General features: G+C 56.4%; 1 protein-coding gene across 1 annotated transcript; it reads left to right on the top strand.

Annotated features, from left to right (window-relative positions):
- Positions 1-7,269: 7,269 nt before the first annotated feature.
- CDX1 (caudal type homeobox 1) lies at positions 7,270-20,887 on the top strand. Its single transcript, XM_040078422.2, has 3 exons — positions 7,270-7,827; positions 20,286-20,431; positions 20,631-20,887. The coding sequence occupies exons 1-3, from the start codon at positions 7,401-7,403 to the stop codon at positions 20,835-20,837; spliced, it is 780 nt and encodes a 259-aa protein (XP_039934356.1). The 5' UTR covers positions 7,270-7,400; the 3' UTR covers positions 20,838-20,887.
- The last annotated feature ends 334 nt before the right edge of the window (positions 20,888-21,221 follow it).

Genomic DNA, 21,221 nt, shown 5'->3' with positions numbered 1-21,221 from the left:
TCGGGAGGAGGAGAAGGGGGGAGGCTGCTTCGCCAATGAGGAGCGGAGCTCCTCCGACTTCCTCCCTCCACCCTCTGTGGGGACCCTCTGCAGAGCAGAACTCGCGATTAACGCCCGGCGGACGAGTGTGATGGGTGGAAAAAAAAAAAAAAAAAATAAAAGGAGGAGAAGCCAAAGTGGCTGCAAGGGGAGGGGAGTTGTGCTGCGCTCTGCGATGGGACGAGCGATGAGGGCCCGGCTAACGGGAAACAAAAGGAGCCCGGACCAGCCCGACCATCGCCTCCTTAAACCGGAGGGAAGGAGCCGCTCTCTCTCTGTGTCTGCTTTCAATTCTGGCCTTTTTCCCTGTCTTTTTCCTCTTTCCCTGGCCTTCTTTCTTTTATTTTCTTTCTCTTTTTTTTCCCCTCAAGCCCCCCCCCCCTCCCGTTTTCTTTTTTATTTTTTTTTCCCCTTTCTCAGGATATGAGGGGATGTTTAGAAAATCCACTGCCCACGCCAGCAGCTGACTCATGTTTTTATTAAAGTAGGCCTGTACTGAGCTGACTCCGTGTATTCCCCCCAGATGCCTCCCTGTGCTGTGCTGTGCTGTGCTGGCACTGCAGCTCCCAGCCACTGACCCCCGGCTGGCCACTGCCCCTTGGGGACCACCAACACACCCTTGCAACTCTTCTTCTTCTTCAGAAAGGGGGGTGAAAGCTCTTTGCAGCTGGGATGCTGCAGCAGAGGGTGGGTTTAGCTGGGGATTTGGGGTTGTTGGGGCTGCACAAGAGCTGGAGAGGCAGCAGGAGTGATCACCTCAGCCGTGCCATCGTCTCAGATGTCTTACACCCCTACTGCCCTGGGGGGATGGAATCCAGGTGATGAACCAGCTTAAATCCTCTCAGCATCTTAATGAGTTCAAATCAGGTTTCTGAGGAAGTTTCAGTTAGGCAGAACATGATCATGTTTCCAGAAGGGGATTATTTTTTCAATTTGTTTTAACACTGTAACAAGGGACAGGTCATCCTTGGATGAAAATTGCCTTTTTGGCCCATCAGTTCTTGTCACCGTTTTCATGTTGGGGATGCTTGTGGGTGGTCAGGCATTGGAACAGGCTCTGAAAGGAAATGGTGGAATCACCATCCCTGGAACTGTTCAAAAATATCTAGATGTGGCACTTGGTGAAGATGGCAGTGGTGGGTTGGACTCGATAACCTTAGAGGACTTTTTTAACTTTAACCATTCTGGGTTTCTCTCTGACCCAAACAGGAAAAAGTGCAGAACTGCACTGGCTATCCTGAAAAGATACCTGTCCATCTTTCTTTAATTTTCCATTCTAAGGATTAAAAAGTCTTCCCCATGATGATGACACTGCTGAAATCTGTGTTTCTGCCTTTTTTTGTAAGGCAGACTCATCCCCTCTTGACAAGCTGGTAAATGCCTGCACAATGGCCACAGGGACTGATTCCCTGGCTGGGCCAGCCCAAGAGGTTTGCTGCTTATCTCGCATTATCTCCATGTTTTCTATGTATCTGTAGAAAACCTAAGAGGAGGTGTTTATTTTGTGCAGCTGTGGAGGGTGAGGAGAGCCAGGCTGCAGCGCCCAGGTTATCCCTGTGTGCCACTCATGGCACGGGGCTGGTGTGCCAGCTCCGTGCCTGGCAGCGCCTGGCACCAGGACAGCTGCAGGAGGAGCGCAGCCCTGCCTCGGATGGATTCCCCCAGCTCCAGACCGGGTGGTGGCCCTGTGTCAGGGGCCCTGTCACCCCCCTGGGCCGAGACAGGCTGCTGTGCAGAAACGGAGCCAGCGAGCGTGAGAGCAGCTTGTGTGGGAGCAGGCTGTGGAGGGGATGTGCTGCGCACATGGCTCTTCCCAGCACTTTTCCCAAGGGACAAAGATGTGTCTGGTGGGTCCATGTGTGGGGACCTAAGGGCTGCTGGGAATTGCTCAGCAGAGCTATTTCCTGGCAGTGTCCCCGCTCCAAGGACATGACTGCTCCAGACAGAGTGGGAGAGGGTTTCTCCCACTAGTGCAATCCTGCCGGGCCCCTTGCACTGGGGATGGGCTACCTGGGATGAGCAGGGGATGGAAAAGCTGACACAGACCATGCTTGAGGGCAGAGTGTCCTGAGCCTGAAGTGGGACATATTTCCCCCTCTGTCCTTTGCAAACAGATGGCACCAATACCCACTCGAGGCTGGGACCAGGAGGAATCTGGCAAACAAAACCTCCCAGTCTGCCAAGGCCAGGATTCGTCGTTTGGGGCTGCTGAGAGAGCCCTGGGGAGCCCAAAGCATCCCGGCAAGCACACGTCAGCCCGCTCTGCACATCCCCAGGGAACATCGGCAGCCGCACACTTTGTTTAGGAACAGCACGTTGGGGTTACGGCAGCTCCTGGGAAAGGCCAGCTCAGAGGAAGCACCAAAGCCAGAGGAACTGGCCTGTGCAAGTGTGTGGGTGGAGGGCAGCAGCTCTGCTGCTTCGGCCTCATCAGCCCTTCATTGCTCACCTCTATTTTTAGTGCCTGCCCTCCCCTTCGTGGTGCCGCAGGACCCAGTGGTCCCCCCGGGGCTGGGACAGCTGCAGTGTGGGGTGCCAGACCCCTCCCAGCTGAGATTTCCAGCCTCAATAAGCATCACTAAGTGCTAATGGGGGCTTGGGGTCATGCGATGCAGCATCTTTGGTGGGGAAATCGGCCACTAAGAATCAGGACGTTCCAGAGTGTTTTGTCTGCGCTGGCATCATGTGGATCCAAGCAACTCTCTGAACTCCTGCCCCATCCCAGGTGGAGCTGGGACCACAGAGAAAAGCCCATATCCCATGCCTGACACAGAGGAGAGAGACCAGAGCCAAGGTGACCCAAGACAGCGGTGGGAACAGCTGTGCTGGGGTCAGCAACAGGTACCGTGTGCCAGCAGGTGACAGGCAGGTATGAAAGAAGCAGCAGATGTTGGTCTGCCCCGCTTCTCTGGGGGTTTGATGAGGACCAGATTTGCTTCAGCTTCAGTTTTTCGGGGCCTCTATCAACTCCAAGTCAGCCCAGGAATTTCAGCGTCGCTCTGAAGTGGTGTCAAGCCGCAGACCACAAGAGAGGAGCGGTGGGTGCCAGAGAGCACAGCACCACATCTGGGCAGCCCATCTGGTGTGGCAGCTGCCAGCACTTGCTACTGGCTGGATCCAGCTCTTGGGCCCTGTGGGGAGCTGCACTGAGGCTTCATCCAGTGTCTCTGAAGCTCTTCCCTGGTGTCCAGAGGAGCCTGTACCCCGTGTGTTCTGTGGTCTGCTTTGACTGGTGACACCAGTGCCCAGGGAGGAAGAGGGGGTAGAAAGTGCTGGGCTTCTTCCAAAGTGAGTGTATGCCACAACACGAAGGCAGCATCCTGGGGAGTATCCTGGGGCACTCCCCAGCGCTGGGAACACTGGCCGTGGACATCACAGCGTGCCAGCGTTGTCAGGAGGTAGCCCTGGGCCGTACACACCTATGGTGCTGTGCCCTTATGGATCACGATATCCCCTGGGCTGGGGCGCTTGGAGGAGCAGCAGCCAGCGGACGATGTTATCCCGCTGCCTTTCCCCACCTCGGGGCCTTTCCCACCCCGTCCCACGCACTCTGCCTAACCCCCGCCACGAACCTTGGTATTAAATGTGCTCGGCAGAGCCCCGGGAGGCAGCGACAGGCTCCGGGGTGAATACTAATAACGATGCCGTCCGCTCGCCCCAGACTTTCCCACACATCTGCAGCCACTTAATGTGGGAATCGTTAACCCTCTGCTTGCACCGTGCCTGAAACACAGCCAAGGAGCGAAACCAGGACCCTCCCCACCAGTGCAGGGGGGATCACACCCCCAACCCACTGAGAGCAGGGCACACACGTGCTGGGAAGCGAAGGGGGATGATGCCAGCATGTGTCCCTGTCCCCGGTGCCCTCTTGAGGACAGTCACCATATTTGTGGCCTTTGCATTTGCCAAGAAAGCTGACCCAGATCCCAGAGGGGATCGCTGAGCCCTGGGTGGGGAGAGGGGAGCTGGATGGCAGCGCTGGTGGCACACCCACTCGGGCTGTCCCAGTCCCACCCGTGCCTTTGGGGGCCAGCCCTGCGGACTCTCCTCAGCACGGGGACACAAGTGACAGCACGGGGGTGGGTCAGGGGTCTGGGGAGAGCCAAAGGCCACAAGGAGCCTGCAGTGGGGCTGGAGGAGATGAGGCAGGGGCTTGTCCTCTGCAAGAGGGTTGAGCTGATGTCGCCACTCCAGAGAGGAGGGGTTGCTCCTGGGGCATTTGGAAGCTAGGGAATGACTGAAAGGTCCTGGGGGCTGGGATGTGAGAGGGGGCATGCAGAGCTGGGAAATGCTGGTCTGAAGCCACAGATTTGCCTTTGGGAGCAATAGGAGCTGGAGGGAGTGTGGAGGTGGTGGGGCAGGAGGCTGTGGGGGAAAAGGGAGGCAAGGGGAGACACCTGCTTGACTCTCTGTGGGCATCTCCCTCTCCTGTGGAAACCGTGGTGAGGTTCAGAGCAAGTTGGGTGACAAGGGAGGACTTGGGTTCCCATATTGAGTGCCTTCTTCATGGGAGCAGGAGCTGATGGGATGGTGTTCCTGCTCCACCTGTGCAGGCTGGGTGCAGCCTGGCCCTAGGGACATCCCAGCCCTGCTCCTTCCAGGAGATGGCATCACTCGATCACGGATAGCAGCACGGAGCCCCAGGGAGCATCGAGGGAGCCCTGACTGCTTTCCCTCTCTGCTGCATCTGCCTGGTTTCCACCAGGAGTACCAGGTCTGAAGGGCACGGGGTGGTTCCCAGGTTGGGTGCACTTCTGAGGGTCTCTAGGATGGATGGAGGGGGTACTGCCACCTGCTCTCACCCAGCTGGGGACTCCCCAGGGCTCTGTCAGGCCCTGATCTGCTCACCCATGGGACCGAGTGCAAGGTACATCCTGGGGCACTGAGGGTCCCCCTCAGCGCCCTTCAGCCCCAGTTGAACAGCCAAGAGGATCCTTGGGGAGCCCATGAAGGGCTCCTCATCTGGCTCCTCCCCAGCATAAACTTCACCACTGGTACTAAACAGGTCAAAGAAAAGAAGAGCGAAGTTATTGTTGGTGGATCTTTATGGCCCGGTTGTCCTCCCCTGTCCCTTTCGCCCACCCTGAGGGAGATCATGCTCAGCTCTCAGTGGGCACCTGGCCATGCTGTGCCCTGCCAAGCCTGTCACCTGCTGCCCTGGGGAGGATGCAGGGGTGGGTCACTGCCCCAGACCCAGCAACTGCCTGAGCCCTTGGCATTGGCTCCACAGACTGGGGAAAGGTAAAAGGGGCCTGGGCTCCCTGTCCCTGCCTGTAAGAAACAGCCAGTGGCAGGAATAACCCCAGTCCCTAAAATAAACCCCAATCCACCTCTGCGATGGGACCTAACAGCCCCCTGTGTTCCTCTGTACCTCCCACCATCTGCTCAGGGGGAATTTTCTTCTTTTTTTTTCTCCCACTCCCTGAGCCTCTTTGCTGATGGGACAAAGAGGGAGAGTAGGGTGGCCTTGACTCTCTAGTTCACACAAAGCTGTGGCTGTACCGAGATCTTGGGAAAACTCCAGGATAGATGGGATTATATGGCACATCAAGCAATCTGTGCTGAGAGGTGAGCTGAGATCATCACTGGGTGGGACGGTCACGACAGTCACCTTTGTCACGAGGCAGGGACCTGGGACAAGGCTGGGCGAGGGGCTGGGGACCCTGGAGGCCCAGAGGGGCTGCTGCAAAACTCTCACCACTCCTGATGCCTTCAGCCATGCCAGGTTTGGAGAGGCAGAACGCAAGTGATGCCAGCTCTGGGGGTGATTTCCCGTTGCTGGGGATTTACCCTTCTCTGTCCTCATAAACCAGACCCCTCACCTCTTACCCATCTCCCATCCATCTCATCCTGGCACCAGCTCCTTGCAGGAAGTGGATGTAGCACAGGGGAATATATGCACCCAGTCACAGGTAGAACTGGGGCTAGACCAGTGGGATGAGGTTCTTGGAACTGACACAGATCACTGAAGGTCCAGAGCTCCATGAGAGAGGTTTTATCCTCTCCTCTCAATGTCATCCTTAATTTTTTTTTTTTTTTCCCCAATTGTCAAATTCCAGGCTGTTTTGGTCCCAAGAGGGTGAGGATCATCCTGGCCTCACTCACATTTCTAGCACAGGAAGGGGCTGGTGCAGAGAAAAGGACAGATGTGGCCTTGAGGAAGTGGCAAAACTCCCTCCTGGAGCCTCTGTGGACTCTGCTTCTGACTGAGGAGAAAAAAGCCGGCTTACAAATGACAACCGTGGCTGCAGTGGTGGCCAGTGCAGCTGGAGGGTGACACTCCAGGGACGGGGACATCAGTGCGGGCAAGGCTCCTGGCTGCCGGTGCTGGGAGTGTCTGGGCAGTGTCACTCCGTCCCCCGTCCCCCTCTGCAGTGCAGGTGTGTCTGACCTGACAGGGTCATCTCTGCTGGGGTGTTTCTGGCTGCCACCTCCCACCTTGCGGGCAGACAGGGCTTCACAAGGGTCCCCTTTCTGCTTGATTTTCCCTATGAGCAACATACAGGGGTGGCTTTGCTTTCTTAAGAGAGAAAACAGGTGAGAAGTTCCTCTTGCTGGAGGGCAGTGAGCCCCTTGGAGCTGTGGCAGCCCAGCAGTGTCCATGGCGGGGGCATTCTCCCTGCACAGAGCCTGCCCGTCTCTCCTGCTCTCTGAGGCTGGGCTGAGCTTTGCTGTCAGGATTGGAGGGGTGGGTTTGGCCTGGGACGAAGAAAACGCAGACACAGAGCCTTCACCAGCCTCTCTTTTCCAAAGAGGCAGGTGCTGCTGCCGGGCGCAGGAAAACGCCATTCCGAGCAACAGTTTGGTGTCCCCCGAAGTGGGGACAGGGCAGGTGACAGACACACACAGGCCAGCTTGTCCCCTGCGTGCAGCTGGCTTTTAATACAGAGATTCATCCTGTTCCTGGGGTGTGGATGGTGGTGGGGTCCCTTGGGGCATCCTCATGGGACCCCTGCGGCACCCTAATGTCCCCAAAGCCAGCTGATACAGAGGGACCACGTACGGCGGCACAGGCACAGTTGCGGGGTAGTGATGGAAGGGCTGGGGGGGGGGTCCTCGGTGCTCCCTGGGGTCACCCCCCTCCTCATCCTCCTGGCAGCCGGAGTGGGAAGTTCGAACTCGTCCCCTTCACCCGCTGGGGTTTCTGCACTTTGAAATGCAAACCTGCCTTTCAATGCAAATGCTGCGAGAGGTTGGGCCCAATAAAAGCCCGTGGGCAGGGAGGTGCCTGGCCCCAGGACAGGCTCCCCAAGGCGCCCAGGTGAGTGGTGGCGAAGGAGGGGCGGCCGCCTCCCGCCGAACCCAAGCGGCCGCAGCCGCGGCTCGGCAGCGCAGCATGAGCGCGGGGCCGGCCCGGGAAGATGTATGTAGGATATCTTGTGGATAAGGACACCAACATGTATCCCAGCCCGGTCCGGCACCCCAGCCTCAACCTGAACCCCCAGAACTACGTGCCGGGGCCGCCGCAGTACTCGGACTTCGCCGGCTACCACCATGTGCCGGGGATTAACAACGACCTGCACCACGGGCAGCCGGCCGCCGCCTGGGGCTCGCCCTACACCCCTGCCAAGGAGGACTGGCATTCCTACGGGACCGCTGCGACGCCTTCCACCGCCAGCCCGGGGCAGTTTGGATTCAGCCCCCCAGATTTTAACCCCATTCAGCCTCCGGGCTCCGGACTCCTTCCTCCACCCATCAGCAGCTCGGTCCCCCAGCTCTCCCCTAACGCCCAGAGACGCACCCCGTACGAGTGGATGAGGCGCAGCATTCCCAGCACCAGCAACAACGGTAAGGAACCTCCCGGTGCCGCATCCCTGCGCCGTCCCCATGGCAGAGGATCCCTGGGCCCGGAGTTCTGCAGGGCCGGGTCCTGCTGGGCGGCTCTCCCTGGCACGGGGATGGCCAGAGGGACGGCAAGCTTGGCCTGCCCTTGGCACGACAGCCAGTCCTCAAAGAGTAGGGCTGCTCTGAGGCGGCAGGGGCTGAGGATGGGCAGGGAGGGTGCCGTGCTTCCACGCTGGCAGCTGGGCTTACATGGCTGGAAAGTCCTTCTCTCCCACCGCTGCCGTTGGCTGGGGGTAGGATGGGAAGAGCCAGGACCCTGGAGGGCGATTGGATCAGGGGGTCTCAAAACCACAAGGGTGGGAGTGTGGGGCTGTGGCTGTACATGGGAGTGTGAGCTGGCTGTGTGAGAGCCTGTGTGTAATGGGTGTGCACGTGTGTGCGTGTGCAAGGCCCCAAAGCTGTGCAGGGAAGGGGCTGTGTGTATATCCACGTGTGTGTGCATGTGCATGAGGCGCTGCAGGCTCTGTGTGAGTGTGCAAGGCACCACGAGGAGTGTGTGTGCACAGGCAGTGCCACCAGGACGTGCTCAGTGAGTGTGTGCAGGGCACCATGAGGAGTGTGTGTGTACAGGCAGTGCCACCAGGACGTGCTCAGTGAGTTTGTGCAGGGCACCACGAGGAGTGTGTGTGTACAGGCAGTGCCACCAGGACATGCTCAGTGTGAGTGTGTGCAGGGCACCACGAGGAGTGTGTGTGTACAGGCAGTGCCACCAGGACATGCTCAGTGTGAGTGTGTGCAGGGCACCACGAGGAGTGTGTGTGTACAGGCAGTGCCACCAGGACATGCTCAGTGAGTGTGTGCAGGGCACCACGAGGAGTGTGTGTGTACAGGCAGTGCCACCAGGACGTGCTCAGTGAGTGTGTGCAGGGCACCACGAGGAGTGTGTGTGTACAGGCAGTGCCACCAGGACGTGCTCAGTGAGTGTGTGCAGGGCACCACGAGGAGTGTGTGTACAGGCAGTGCCACCAGGACATGCTCAGTGAGTGTGTGCAGGGCACCACAAGGAGTGTGTGTGTACAGGCAGTGCCACCAGGACGTGCTCAGTGAGTGTGTGCAGGGCACCACGAGGAGTGTGTGTACAGGCAGTGCCACCAGGACGTGCTCAGTGAGTGTGTGCAGGGCACCATGAGGAGTGTGTGTGCACAGGCAGTGCCACCAGGACGTGCTCAGTGTGAGTGTGTGCAGGGCACCACGAGGAGTGTGTGTGTACAGGCAGTGCCACCAGGACGTGCTCAGTGAGTGTGTGCAGGGCACCACGAGGAGTGTGTGTGCACAGGCAGTGCCACCAGGACGTGCTCAGTGTGAGTGTGTGCAGGGCACCATGAGGAGTGTGTGTGTACAGGCAGTGCCACCAGGATGTCTCAGTGAGTGTGTGCAGGGCACCACGAGGAGTGTGTGTACAGGCAGTGCCACCAGGACGTGCTCAGTGAGTGTGTGCAGGGCACCACGAGCAGTGTGTGTGTACAGGCAGTGCCACCAGGACATGCTCAGTGAGTGTGTGCAGGGCACCATGAGGAGTGTGTGTGTACAGGCAGTGCCACCAGGACGTGCTCAGTGTGAGTGTGTGCAGGGCACCACGAGGAGTGTGTGTGTACAGGCAGTGCCACCAGGACGTGCTCAGTGAGTGTGTGCAGGGCACCATGAGGAGTGTGTGTGCACAGGCAGTGCCACCAGGACGTGCTCAGTGTGAGTGTGTGCAGGGCACCATGAGGAGTGTGTGTGTACAGGCAGTGCCACCAGGATGTCCCAGTGAGTGTGTGCAGGGCACCATGAGGAGTGTGTGTGCACAGGCAGTGCCACCAGGATGTGCTCAGTGTGAGTGTGTGCAGGGCACCACGAGGAGTGTGTGTGTACAGGCAGTGCCACCAGGACGTGCTCAGTGTGAGTGTGTGCAGGGCACCACGAGGAGTGTGTGTGTACAGGCAGTGCCACCAGGACGTGCTCAGTGTGAGTGTGTGCAGGGCACCACGAGGAGTGTGTGTGTACAGGCAGTGCCACCAGGACGTGCTCAGTGAGTGTGTGCAGGGTGCTGTGAGGAGGATGGTGTTGTTCATGGGGTGTGTGTGTGTGTGTGTGAGGGGCACTCTGCGTGTTCTGGGGACAGTGCCACGTGCAGGGTGGCTGCGGGTGCTGCAGGTGCACGGCCGGTGGGTGCTGGGCTCTGCAGGAAAGGGTGCCCTGGTTCCTGTGGTTACCAATGGCCTGGGCACCGAGTGGTCATGCTGTCCCCAGGGTCCTGTCCCCGCTGAACTCCTGACCTGGGGGAAGAGTCTGGGTGACCCCAGCCCCCTACCAGCCCTGCTGCCCACTTCAAAGGCAGTGGGCAGATCCCCCTTGGGGCCAGCCCAAATTGACAAGGACTTCTCTTTGTCATGGAGATGGTGGCCGGCTCCTTTGGCAGTGAGGTGAGGTGCGGGCCCTTTGTCCTGACCTACCCTCAGCCTTTCATCTTCCCAGCCCGGACCCTTCCCAGCGGGACCCATGGGGCTCGCCTGAACCTGCCACCCCTCTCCCTCTCCCGCGCTGGCCAAGAGCTCCTCAGAGCACTGCTGGGACCAAACTCACTACAGGAATGGCTGTGGGCATCTCTTGAGGGCGAGTTTGCTTTGTGCTACTGCTGCCCCATATCCCTGGAATCAGGGCCTGGGCTCCCTGTATGCAAAGTGCCTCCAGTTTTTGGCTTTTTTTTGGCCCTGCACTATTCCCAGTAGCCAAGAGCCATGTAAGGGTCTTCTGCAGAGGTCCCTGGGGTCTTCCAGTGTGGAAAATACCTACTTGTATTCCCAGAATCTGCGTGGCAGGGATGGGGTGTCTGCAGTGGAGCAGGCAGAGCATCCCGATAAATGGAAAAAAAACCCAGCCCCGGTCCGGAAAGAGGAGGGAGAGGCAGGCTGGTATTTCCTGTCCCATTTTAAACACTGAATGTAACTATTTAGGAAAAATGCTTTCCCCTAGATGCAGTGATGGAGACCCACAGGCGTGCCAGGGCTGAGGGTTTCCCTCTGCCCAGGGTGGAAAGGGAAAGGTGATGTGCAGCCCTCTCCTGCAGCAGAGACCCTGCCACTTCTGCAGGTTTTGTAGGTCTGAACATCTTGGTTTCCTCTGAGAAGAGAAGTGGGAGGGAAAAATGAATGGGGAAGGAAAGCCATCAGCACACCTCTCCTCTGGATCAAGGCCATGGGTTTACACCCAGCAGTGGGGCCAAGATGAAACAGGAGCTTGAAAGTGCCTCTGATTGAGTTAGACAACAATTGAGTTGATTGAATTCTGGAAAAGTATCATTAGTTGCTTAGTTTGTATCTCTTAGATCAAATACATACAAAGGAACAAATAAACCAGCCTTGTTCCTCTCACACAGAGGAGCTGCCCCAGCCCCACCACGGCGATGCAGGGGTGAAAGGCCCATTCTTGGGATGGTTTCCCTAGGATGGATGACCTGTAAGCTCCTTTTCTAAATCACCCACACATTAAGGACCTGTTCTTGCATCTTTGCTGGGTCCAAGCCCGATGCTGCTGCTGCGAGGGAGCTGCAGGATTTGGCCGTGGTGGGACCATGAGCTGGGAGATGGTGGGATGCAGTTGGTGTTTTCCAGTGCTGCCCTTTAAATAAAAGTCTTCATTAAGCTTGAAAGAGAGTAGGGCAGAGATGGGTTTGACATAGATAAGGGTGACATTCTTAGATGAATCATTTTATTGAAATCAATAAACTGGACTTTAATCAATCTGGATTGATAAACTCCTTGTCTCGCCTCAGTGGGAATAGGAAATGAATACATGGAGTTTTTTGCTATAAATATCAACAGTTTCATTGTGAATGCTATAAATCATAATACTTCAGAGGGCTGTAAATTAATGTTCCCTTTCTGTCTTGGCTCATATGAACAGCTCCTGGCCATAGTTTGAAAGCTGTTGGGGAAGAGCTGCGTGGTAGTAAAATAAAATGTTGTGCAGGGAATGAGTGTGTTGGGCACTTCTGCAAATGTGATCCAGAGCTTGAGAAAAATCAATGAGAAATCTCCTAAGTGACTCACTGCAGAGTCAGGCTTTACAGGGGGATGATTTTCTGTACCTGTTGCTACATTCATGCATACTTCACCTGGCTGAGCTGAGATAACCCAGCAGCAGAAGGGATTGCAACGCCAGTCGCCAGGAATTGGGAGTTACAGGGAACCGAGCTGGAAGATGTCCCCAGGCCTCATTTCTCTCTCCAATGTCACCTCCTTTTCTGCACATAAAATCTTCACTAGCAGCATGTCAGAGCCTCATGCTTCCTCCTTATTCACAATTATTTGCAAACTTCCCTGTGAATTGCACCCGGGGTTTATAAAAAGCTCAGGAAGGTGGCTGGAAGCGGGGCTGGCTGAACTTTGAAATTCACCCTCTGCTTGTTAGTCATGCAAATCCTCAGATACTGCCTCAGGTCTGGATTTTAGGTCACTAATTGAGCAGGGGCTGCAGCGCTACATATTGCAAGTGAAAGTGCAATTGGAGCATTCCTTGCAGAGGCAAATGTGCTGAGGTCTTCGTGGGGTACCAGTGCCCATGGTCCCCACATAGGTTTTGGGGTGATGGAGAGCAAGCAGAGATGCTCTTAGCATGTGGTGATTTGCTGGGTGTGCAGTCTTCCATCTCAGTTTTATTATTTCTAGGTCAGTTTTCCAGCTCTGTTTATTTTCCTAGTGGGGCCCATGAGCACTGGGGGAAAGAGTAAAAATCCCAATAATGAGACAGAAAGGTTTCCCCTGGACTGCTGGGATTCATGCTGTGCTTGGTATGTTTTGGGATGATAGTGCTGGCTGGAGGACAGTGCATTTCCCTGGTCAGTCCCTGCATGGGGGAGCCTCTTTTTAGGATATGCTCATTCCCTGTGAGACCCTATCCTTCACTGGGACACTCAGGGGTGTGTGTTGGGCCCCACCAGTCTTCTCCCCTTGAATTATTAACCCACAACCTGCTCCTGGCCCCAGCTGGGGTTTGTTCACTGCTTAGCCTGCTGGCCAAGGTACAGGCCTCTCAAACTTTCCTAGAATTGACTTTCCTTGAACAAAAAGGGCTTCCCTGGAGCACTGGCAGGACCTACGTGATGGGCTCGGCCGGCTAATACCCCGGGATTAGCAGAGGGACACTTTAAACCCCTGACCAATGACAGATGTTTCCTACAGGGGACCTTTCAAGGACACCCACTCCAGTCCTGTTAGCTTTGTGATTGCTTGGATAAGGGGCTGGATCCTTCCCCCCACACTGCCCCGTGGCAAGGATGGGCCAAATCCCATGGGGCTGCAGAGGGGCAGAAGAAAACCCTGGTGTCCACATGGGACCCCCGCTGCCTGGCTGTCCTCCTCCTGCTGCTGCAGGTGAGCCCCATCAGCCAGGTGGCAGGTTGGGATGAGCGGCTCAGGGCTGGCGTGGGGAGATGTTCTGCGTGGGGCCGTGTGCGCCCCACGTGTGCCAGCAGCCCGCGTGGCACCGCGGCGCTCCCTGTCCTCCCGCGCTGCCGTGGTCTTTGACCCAGCGCAGGAGCCAGGCTGGCAGCGCTCGGCTCAGCGCTCATAAAACATGGGAACAACTGAAGGAATTTGCCAGTTGCCAAAATAAAGGATTGAATCAGGGCAGGGCTGGGGAAGGCTTGCCCCAACACCCGGCTTCATGCCGCTGCTCCTGGGGATGAAGGGCCTCTGGTTGTGTTTTTCCACGTCCAAGAACATGATGGGGTTGTGATGGGGAGTTCCCAGCTCACTGCAAGCCCCAGGCATCTGCTCCTCATCCCCTTGGAGTTTGCCCCCGCTGGGAGGAGGATGAGGCTTGCAGGAGGGGTGTGCTCACCAGTGGGTGTGAGTGCAGCTCTGTCCCACTGTGCTGGCTGTGCAAAACCCAGCCTGTGCTCCTGTGCACCGCTCTGCACTCTCCAAATCCCGCTCTTTGACCTGGTGTTTCTGCCCTTTCCTGGCAGCAGGGCTGCCCTGCCTGACTGCTGTGCACCAAGCTCTGCCCTGAGCTCTGCCAGGGCCACGACCGCCGAGCTGCATTCCCCAGACACACACTCACACTCACACTCACACTCACCACACTCACAGCAAAGCTTTTTAGGGAGCACAGAGCTTGATCCTCAGTGAGCAGGAGACCAGAAAGCCATTGGGTCCAGTGGTGCAGTTTGGCAAGTGAAATATTTCCAGTGCTCACCATACCAAGCTGAACCAGGTTTTATTGCTGCCTGGTGCACATGGGAGAATTGCAGTTTGCTCTGAAGCCTTTGGCCCCAGGAAGAAATATTCAGGTTGTGCAAGGTGAAGGGCCGTGGAGAGAGCTACCCTGGGTGTAGAAGCATTGCTGGGCTCCTTGGAGTGGCCCTCAGACTCCAAGATGTGTCCTGCCTCAACCCTGATGTCTCGAGTGCCCATTTTTCCAACCCAGAGCACGGATGGGGGAGCTTTGGCAGAGTCCATTCAGCGAGGATTCATCCAGCATTCCCTCCCTCCACAGCACGGAGACATTAAATATGTACAGAGAGGATGTGTGGTTCCTCTCACCCAGTTTTTGACACCCAGCCTCGTCTGAATAGGGTGCATTCCGGCAGAGGAATGATGTCAGGCCGGGATCTCGGGAAGGATTGCCCTCCAGACGGGGTCGTTTCTCCCTGGCTCTGATGAAACAAGCCACATGGCTCCGGTCCTTCGCCCCGTGTCGGTCGTCCCATCCATCACTCCTCTGCTTCCCGCGGCAGAGGAAAAATAGCTGAGGATGTTGAAGTATGCAGGGGAAGGGGAAGGCTTGTGAAAACCGCGAGCTGCTGGTTCCCAGCGCTCAGGGAGTGTGAGGGGCTCGGGTTTATCCCCCCTCCCGGGCCACAGAGGAGCGTGGGTGTTTGGGAGTGGAGGCGGAGCTGGAGGGGAAAGAGGGGGAAAATGAGCGTGGGGAGAGGATGAACAGGGAAAGAGCATCAGAGGCTCAGCCCTCGCCACCGCCAGTGCAGACTTTGGGGTTCCCGTTTCCAGTGGGTTTAGGGATGGTGAAACGAGCTGCGCTGTCCGCGCCGAGCCCCAGCATCGCTCTGCGCGGGGCGGCTCCCGTCAGCGCCGCTCGGCAGAGGGAGCATCGGCCCCTCTGCGCACAGGCAGCTGGAGCACATCTGGCTGCCAGATGAGGGTGGCTCCAGCCAGCCTGGAGGCTCCTGAGCTTTAGGAGCCGACCTCAACCCTTTCCTGGGCCGGGGTTCTCTGTCATGGGGCATTTCTCTGCTGGCCGTCCTCAGTTTTGTGGGGTTTTGAGGGGTATTTCCCCCCATGGAGCTGCAGAAAAGACTGGGGATTAAGTTGTCCAGGGAATCTCGTGGCTCTGACCCTGGGACTGTGTGCCTCAGTTTCTCCAGCTGTTGCATTGCCTAAGCTCTGTCGGGGATGAGGGAAGTTTTCCTTGATCCTTTCCCCAGGGAAAAATGCCAGATCCTGCTGGAGCACTGATTCCTCTGGGATGGGAGGATTTTATCCCCTCTACGAGTGGATGCTTCTCATTCAGAATGGAGCACCTTTATCATGGAGACGGAACACCCACGTGGAGGGGACAGCCTTGTGTCCTGTCGCACTGCACTTTGCCTCCAGTATGCACCGGTTCTTTCACAGGTGCTCCGTGGTGACAGGACTTTTACACTTGATGTTTTTCACCATTATAATATCGTGATGCCATCAGACAGTGTGGGACAAGGCCCCAGTGCAGACAGATGGGCAGACAAGGCTGTACAGATGGAGCCAGTGTAGGGCCAGAGCGCAGCCAGGAAAATGGGATCAGGCAGGATGGCTCTGGGAGCACAAGGAGCCAGCACAGAGCAAGGTGTGAGAGCTGCTGAGGCAGCCTGGCAGCAATGTCTCCATCCCCCCTGCCAGCACCTCCTCTACACAGCATCATCCAACGTGTCCCCTGGCCTTGGGAACGTCTGCTGTGGGGTAAAACAGCTGTCACTACCGTGGCCTCTCATCTCAGTGGCTCCAGCCAGTGGGTCAGGGCTGCCATACCCCGACTTCCCTGACCAGAGCCCTGATGGCTGCACTTCCGCTTCCCACAGAGCCAGAGTTTGTGGTTGTGGTAATTCTGAGCTGGTTTGATCTGTGAAATAGACTTTTAGAAAAGTGTTGCAGTTTACGCTCCTGGCTGCTGGCAGCTGTGCTGCTCCTGCTCTGGCTGGGAGAAGAGTGTCCCATGGATGGGGATCCTCCATTTGGAGCTGGGCTGATCCCCTCATAACTTGCCAGCTTTTGCTCCACCTCCACCCAGGGTGCCACTGCCACCCCACCGTCTCTTTCCTCCCTGGTTTGAACCAGCCCCTTCCCAGCTGTTCTTAGAGCTGCTCAGCACCAGTCTCACGATGTCCATATTCTCAGTCTGTTAGGGTTTGGGGACACAGTTTTTTACCTAAAGCCATCCTTTGGGCAGGCCAGGACTGGGGATGGTGAAATATCCCCTTCCTGGGAGCCTCCACTGTGGCTATGAGGGGAGAGAGCTTGGGATGGTGGGCATCCAGGATGCACTCTGATTTTCCCTTACCCTGCCAGGCTCCTGAGGCAGCCCAGGGCAGGAGCTGTGGTGCCCCTGTCTTGGGGCAGGGTTGCTGTGGGGAGTGGATCCAGGCTGGGGTCAGGACTCCATCCCCCCGTGTGTGTGCGTGCACACTCGGGAGCGCGTCCCTTGGGGTTTGCACAGCACATTAAAGCTATTCCCTTATCTAATCGTGGCTCAGGTGAGTGCTATTAGGGTTATACATTAACAGGGGTAACGATACCCTCTCCCCACGCTGTCATTGGCCCTGCCTTGATCCCAAAGCCGAAACCATTCCAGCTGGCCCCAGGGATGGCTCCGTTTGCCTGTCCCAGCAGTTCCTTTGCCTGGTCTTTTGGGGACAAGCAGGAGGGGCTGTAAATGCATAGTAGGGTTGGAAGGGGCCAGCAACTGTGCTGAGAGACATCACTGGCACCCCCTCTGCACCCCATGCACACTCCCTCCTGGGCCAGCAGCCCCAGCTCCAAGCTATCCAAGCCATGGGACAGCCCGTTTCAGCTTTGCCAGGCTTGGCTGGAGATGCAGGAGCAGTTTCCCTCTGTTTGGCCATAGGCACGAGGGCTCCCCATGAGGAACCGGATTGGCTTGTCCCGAATTTCCTCTGTCTTTTCACAGAGCCATAAAAAGTCTCCAGGAGAGAGTTAAGTGTAACCCAGCATTCATATTCAAGGTAGCTGAATTATTCATTGTCAATAGTATTTCTTGCAAATCCTTTTCTTTTCCTTGTGAATCACCCACAGTACATCCCTGAATTCAGCAAACATCCGAAACCAGCAATTAGTGGAGGTGAATAACTTTCCATCTCTGCCTCGGTCGTCAGCCCCCTGTTTTGAGTCTTTTCTACCTGATATTGAGCAGCAAGTGATGATATTGATACTGATACTGGGCCTGGTGCCCAGCTCACCCTGTGATGGCTCCACCAGCCCTGAGGCAAAGCCCAGCCTCCATCCAAGATGAAGGATGAAGAAGGAATAACAAAGAACAGGCTGTGATGGATCTATTTACAGCTGCAGCAGGAAATAATAATTCCTACTGAAATTCATGGCATATGTGATATTCACAAACTGCCTTATTCTTTAGTCTTCAGCTTATTTTCTTTACTCTATCTGTCAACTCCTTCACTTTCCAGGTGTTCCTTTTTTCCAAACAGTGGTATTCAGATAAAAACATTGCCAGTAATACCATTTTAAACTTATTATCTCTTTAGAAAGGCTTTTGCTTTCAAACGAAAACGAAAAAAAAAAAAAAAAGAGATAAATCTATGAGAAACAAAAATCTTGCAGGAGCCCCTAAGCCTGGAGCAGCCAGAGGGAGCCCAGTTTCTCACAGAGCTGCTAAACCTCACATAAATCTCCCCAGGAGCACCTGGTTTATTCTGTAACTTCTTGGGAATTGCTGTGTTTGCAGATTCGGCGCAGGTCCCTCCCGGGCTGGGGTGCAGAAGTTCTTTTGGTGCCGGTGTGCCCTTCCCCTGCAGGGCGGCGAGAGGCAGCAGTGACCCCCGGGCCGGGCAGGGGCCCTGTGGGAGGGCAGGGTGCAGACCCTGCCTGGGCTGGGTGCCCCCAGCATTGCTCCAGCCCAGCAGAGTCTCCCGTGGGCAGTTGTGTTTGGAGCTGTCGCGGCTGATGTGTGCCAGATAGGAGACAAGTGCCTGGTGAAGCTGCCGTAGGTCCCTCGCACGTGGAATCTCTGTGTTTCAGCCCTGTCTCTGCAGATACTCCACAAAGACCTTGCTCAATCAAATTAACCTTTTTTTCTCGCCTTTTTTAACGCACAGAGTCACCCTGTGGGGTGTGCACAGGTTTGAACTCATGGTGGTGAGGAGGGATTAGGTGTTTGCTTCTGACCAGCCCTGGATGAGCTGGGCTCCCCACTCTGAAGCGTGAATTCATCACATCCCTCAGATATGAATTAGTGGCTGAAGTCCTGCTCTGGTGCTGGAACTCTGGTTCTATTCCTGGTCATGTCGCAGCCTTGTTGGGCTCCTTTCCTCTTCCGTGGATCACTGGAGAGCTTTAGTGTTTCTTGGGGCCTGTGCTGGCACCCTCAGCCATCACCCTGCTGATGCTGTGCTGAGCCCGTGCCAGCACCACCAGCAGCAATGGACACAGACTGTGGCATAGCCATGGAAACTGGGTGCTAACTTGGATTGAGTGCTGCTTGTGTGCCTGGGAGTGCCAGCATCAAGTCCCAGCAGGGTGAGATGCTTTCCATGCCCATCTTAGGTCTCTTTTACGTTTAAGTTTTAGCACAAGAAGCGGCTTAGGAATGTCTCCATCTCCTTGCAATGGGAGAGCAGAAGAGAGACACTGTCAAAAATAAAACTGAGCTGTTTAACCAACAGATTTGCAGCCTGGAGGTTGGGGTTTTGCTCTCTGGATGTTCTCTGATGCCTTATTAGGGTGTCTAGAGCCCAGTTTTCCTCTGCACCACCTAAACTCTGCTTCCACTCAGATGGTGTCAGAATTTAATTGTATTGCTGAGATTGCCCAGTGTCCAACTGATTTGGCCCAAATGGGTGGATGTGCAAAGGATTCATTAGGGAAACAGATGAACAGGTTGGCAGGCACACAAAGATCCCCTTTCCTGGCAGAACCAGGCTGCAAGCAAGGTTGTATAGGTTGCTGGGTCACTAGAAATCCCTTCCTGCACATCTGCAGCAGTGGTGTGCAGAATCTTGTCCATGCTAACTCACCCAGGGCAGCCCCAGGGAAATCCATGGAGCTGTTCTGAACTCGGCCCCACTCCTTCCCTCAGCAGCACTGAAACTCGGGAGAAGATGGGCAAACACGTCTGCCAGGCAAACAAATGGCCAGGCATCATCCCTCTCGACTCCCTGGAACAGGATTTTGTCATTTGGGGTGGAGAAGCAAATATTCACAGCTGTGTTTATTCCCTACCTATGGGCTCTTCTGCAGAAGAAAACACCAGGAGCTTGTCAGCAAACTGCCAGGCATGGGTGTCCTCCCTCACAATGCCACCTGCCCCTCACAGCCCAGGCAGAGTTCCACAGCTCACCCTGTGTGCCTGTGGAGTAACAAAGGAACTTAGGAAGAGACAGCTGGGGAACATTTGACTGTATTTTTCTGCAGGAAAGCAGCAGGTGCTGTTTGCAGACCCATGGGATGTGCATCTGTGTGCACAAACGTGAGGATCCTGATGGCCCCAGGCTCTGTCCATAGCTGGGGAGACCAAGGAGAGATTCAGGCTTTGGCCAAACACCCCTGGCCAATGCAGCCAGTCCCCAGGAGTGCTGAGGCATCATTTGGGCTTTCTCCAGGGCATCTTTAAAGACTGCACCTAAAGCACTGCCCTGTGTCTTAGCTCAGTACAGGGAGAAGGAAAGCAATCCTCTGTGTGGCAGAGAAACTGGCAGTGGTCTTTATGGGGTTCCTCTTCTGATCCGTGCACAGTCAAGTGATGGCACCTTGGTTTGGGGCTTCCTAGAAAAAGAGCTGGGCCTTCCTTAGCCCTGCCAGGCAGCCTCTCCTCAGCCACCACAGGACCTGCAGCCCTGCTCCTCTCAGGGACCATGTGTCATGACACAGGGGATTTATGGTCCATCCTCCTGGGGCGCCTCTGAATCCCTCCTGCTCTTTCCACCAAGCAATTCCACCTAAGCCCAGGTACTTCCCAACAAGAGGAAACACTCCGGTGTGAAACAGGAAGGATGTTCAAGCCTGCAGGAGCCTCCTGACTCTCTTTCCCCTGGTCCCCAGGGCATTGCCATGTTTCTCCTGAGCTCTCCCCAGGTGGTTCTGTGTCTCCTCCGAGCCCTTGGGGGATGCTCCTCCCATTCCACTGCTCCCCTCCTCCCCACGCTGGCTCACCCCCCACTCTTCTCTCCCTGCCAGGCAAGACCAGGACAAAAGACAAGTACCGGGTGGTGTACACGGACCACCAGCGCCTGGAGCTGGAGAAGGAGTTCCACTACAGCCGCTACATCACCATCCGCCGCAAGGCTGAGCTGGCCGTGGCCCTCGGGCTCACCGAGCGGCAGGTCAGTGCCGCAGTGTCCCGGGAAAACCGCGCCCCGCGTGGGGCTGGGGGTGGCGAAGGGCGAGGCCCCACCTTGCTGCACGGACACCCCTCCCTTTCCAAACTTTGGGATGCCCTCTCTGCCCCCGTAGGGGCTGGGGGTTGTCATCCTTGCCTGCGTCCGCCCTCACCTCTTCGTCGCCATCTTTTGCTTTCTGCAGGTGAAAATCTGGTTCCAGAATCGGAGGGCGAAGGAGAGGAAGGTGAACAAGAAGAAGCTGCAGCAGCAGAGCCAGCCCACCAGCACCACCACGCCGACCCCGCCCGCTGTCAGCACCCTGGGGCCCATCGGAGGCCTCTGCAGCACCAATGCCCCCAACCTCGTCTCCTCATCGCCGCTGACGATCAAGGAAGAATTCATGCCTTAACCCTCTTCACCAGCTACAGACCCCAAGAGAAAAGCACTATGCAGCAGAGCCCTGCCGGCCCACGTGCTCTGAAGGGTGCCAGCTCCTTCCCAAAGACATGACTGAACCGATGGGGCGGACAGCGAGGCTGGGCCAGGTGGCACTGGGGCCTTCCCGAGGGACTGCTGGGCTCTCCCCAGTGTAAAAAACGTGGGTTAGGTACTGCGCTCCCGTAGGAACCGCACGCTGGTTTGGTCTCTGGTCTTTGTAGCCCACGGCAAGGTCCTGATGTCAGCAGAAGGAAGGGGGTGATAGTGGAGGAGGGCTTTCCTATGGTGCTCCAGGTGCTTCCTTCGGTGTTCCTGGCAATCCAGCTGCCTGGTGCTTTTGGGCAGTTCGAACAAG

Source organism: Hirundo rustica, chromosome 14 (genome assembly GCF_015227805.2).
Source record: "Hirundo rustica isolate bHirRus1 chromosome 14, bHirRus1.pri.v3, whole genome shotgun sequence".
Taxonomy (NCBI): domain Eukaryota; kingdom Metazoa; phylum Chordata; class Aves; order Passeriformes; family Hirundinidae; genus Hirundo; species Hirundo rustica.
The sequence above is the reverse complement of the archived record's forward strand: the minus strand, read 5'-3'. Positions and strand labels throughout refer to the sequence as shown.

Excerpts from the sequence above, each read along its gene's own strand:
- CDX1 (XM_040078422.2), top strand. The coding sequence starts at position 7,401 with ATGTATGTAGGATATCTTGTGGATAAGGACACCAACATGTATCCCAGC. Across the intron at positions 7,828-20,285 it reads TCCCAGCACCAGCAACAACG|GCAAGACCAGGACAAAAGAC; the intron begins GTAAGGAACCTC and ends TCTCCCTGCCAG. Across the intron at positions 20,432-20,630 it reads TCGGGCTCACCGAGCGGCAG|GTGAAAATCTGGTTCCAGAA; the intron begins GTCAGTGCCGCA and ends TGCTTTCTGCAG.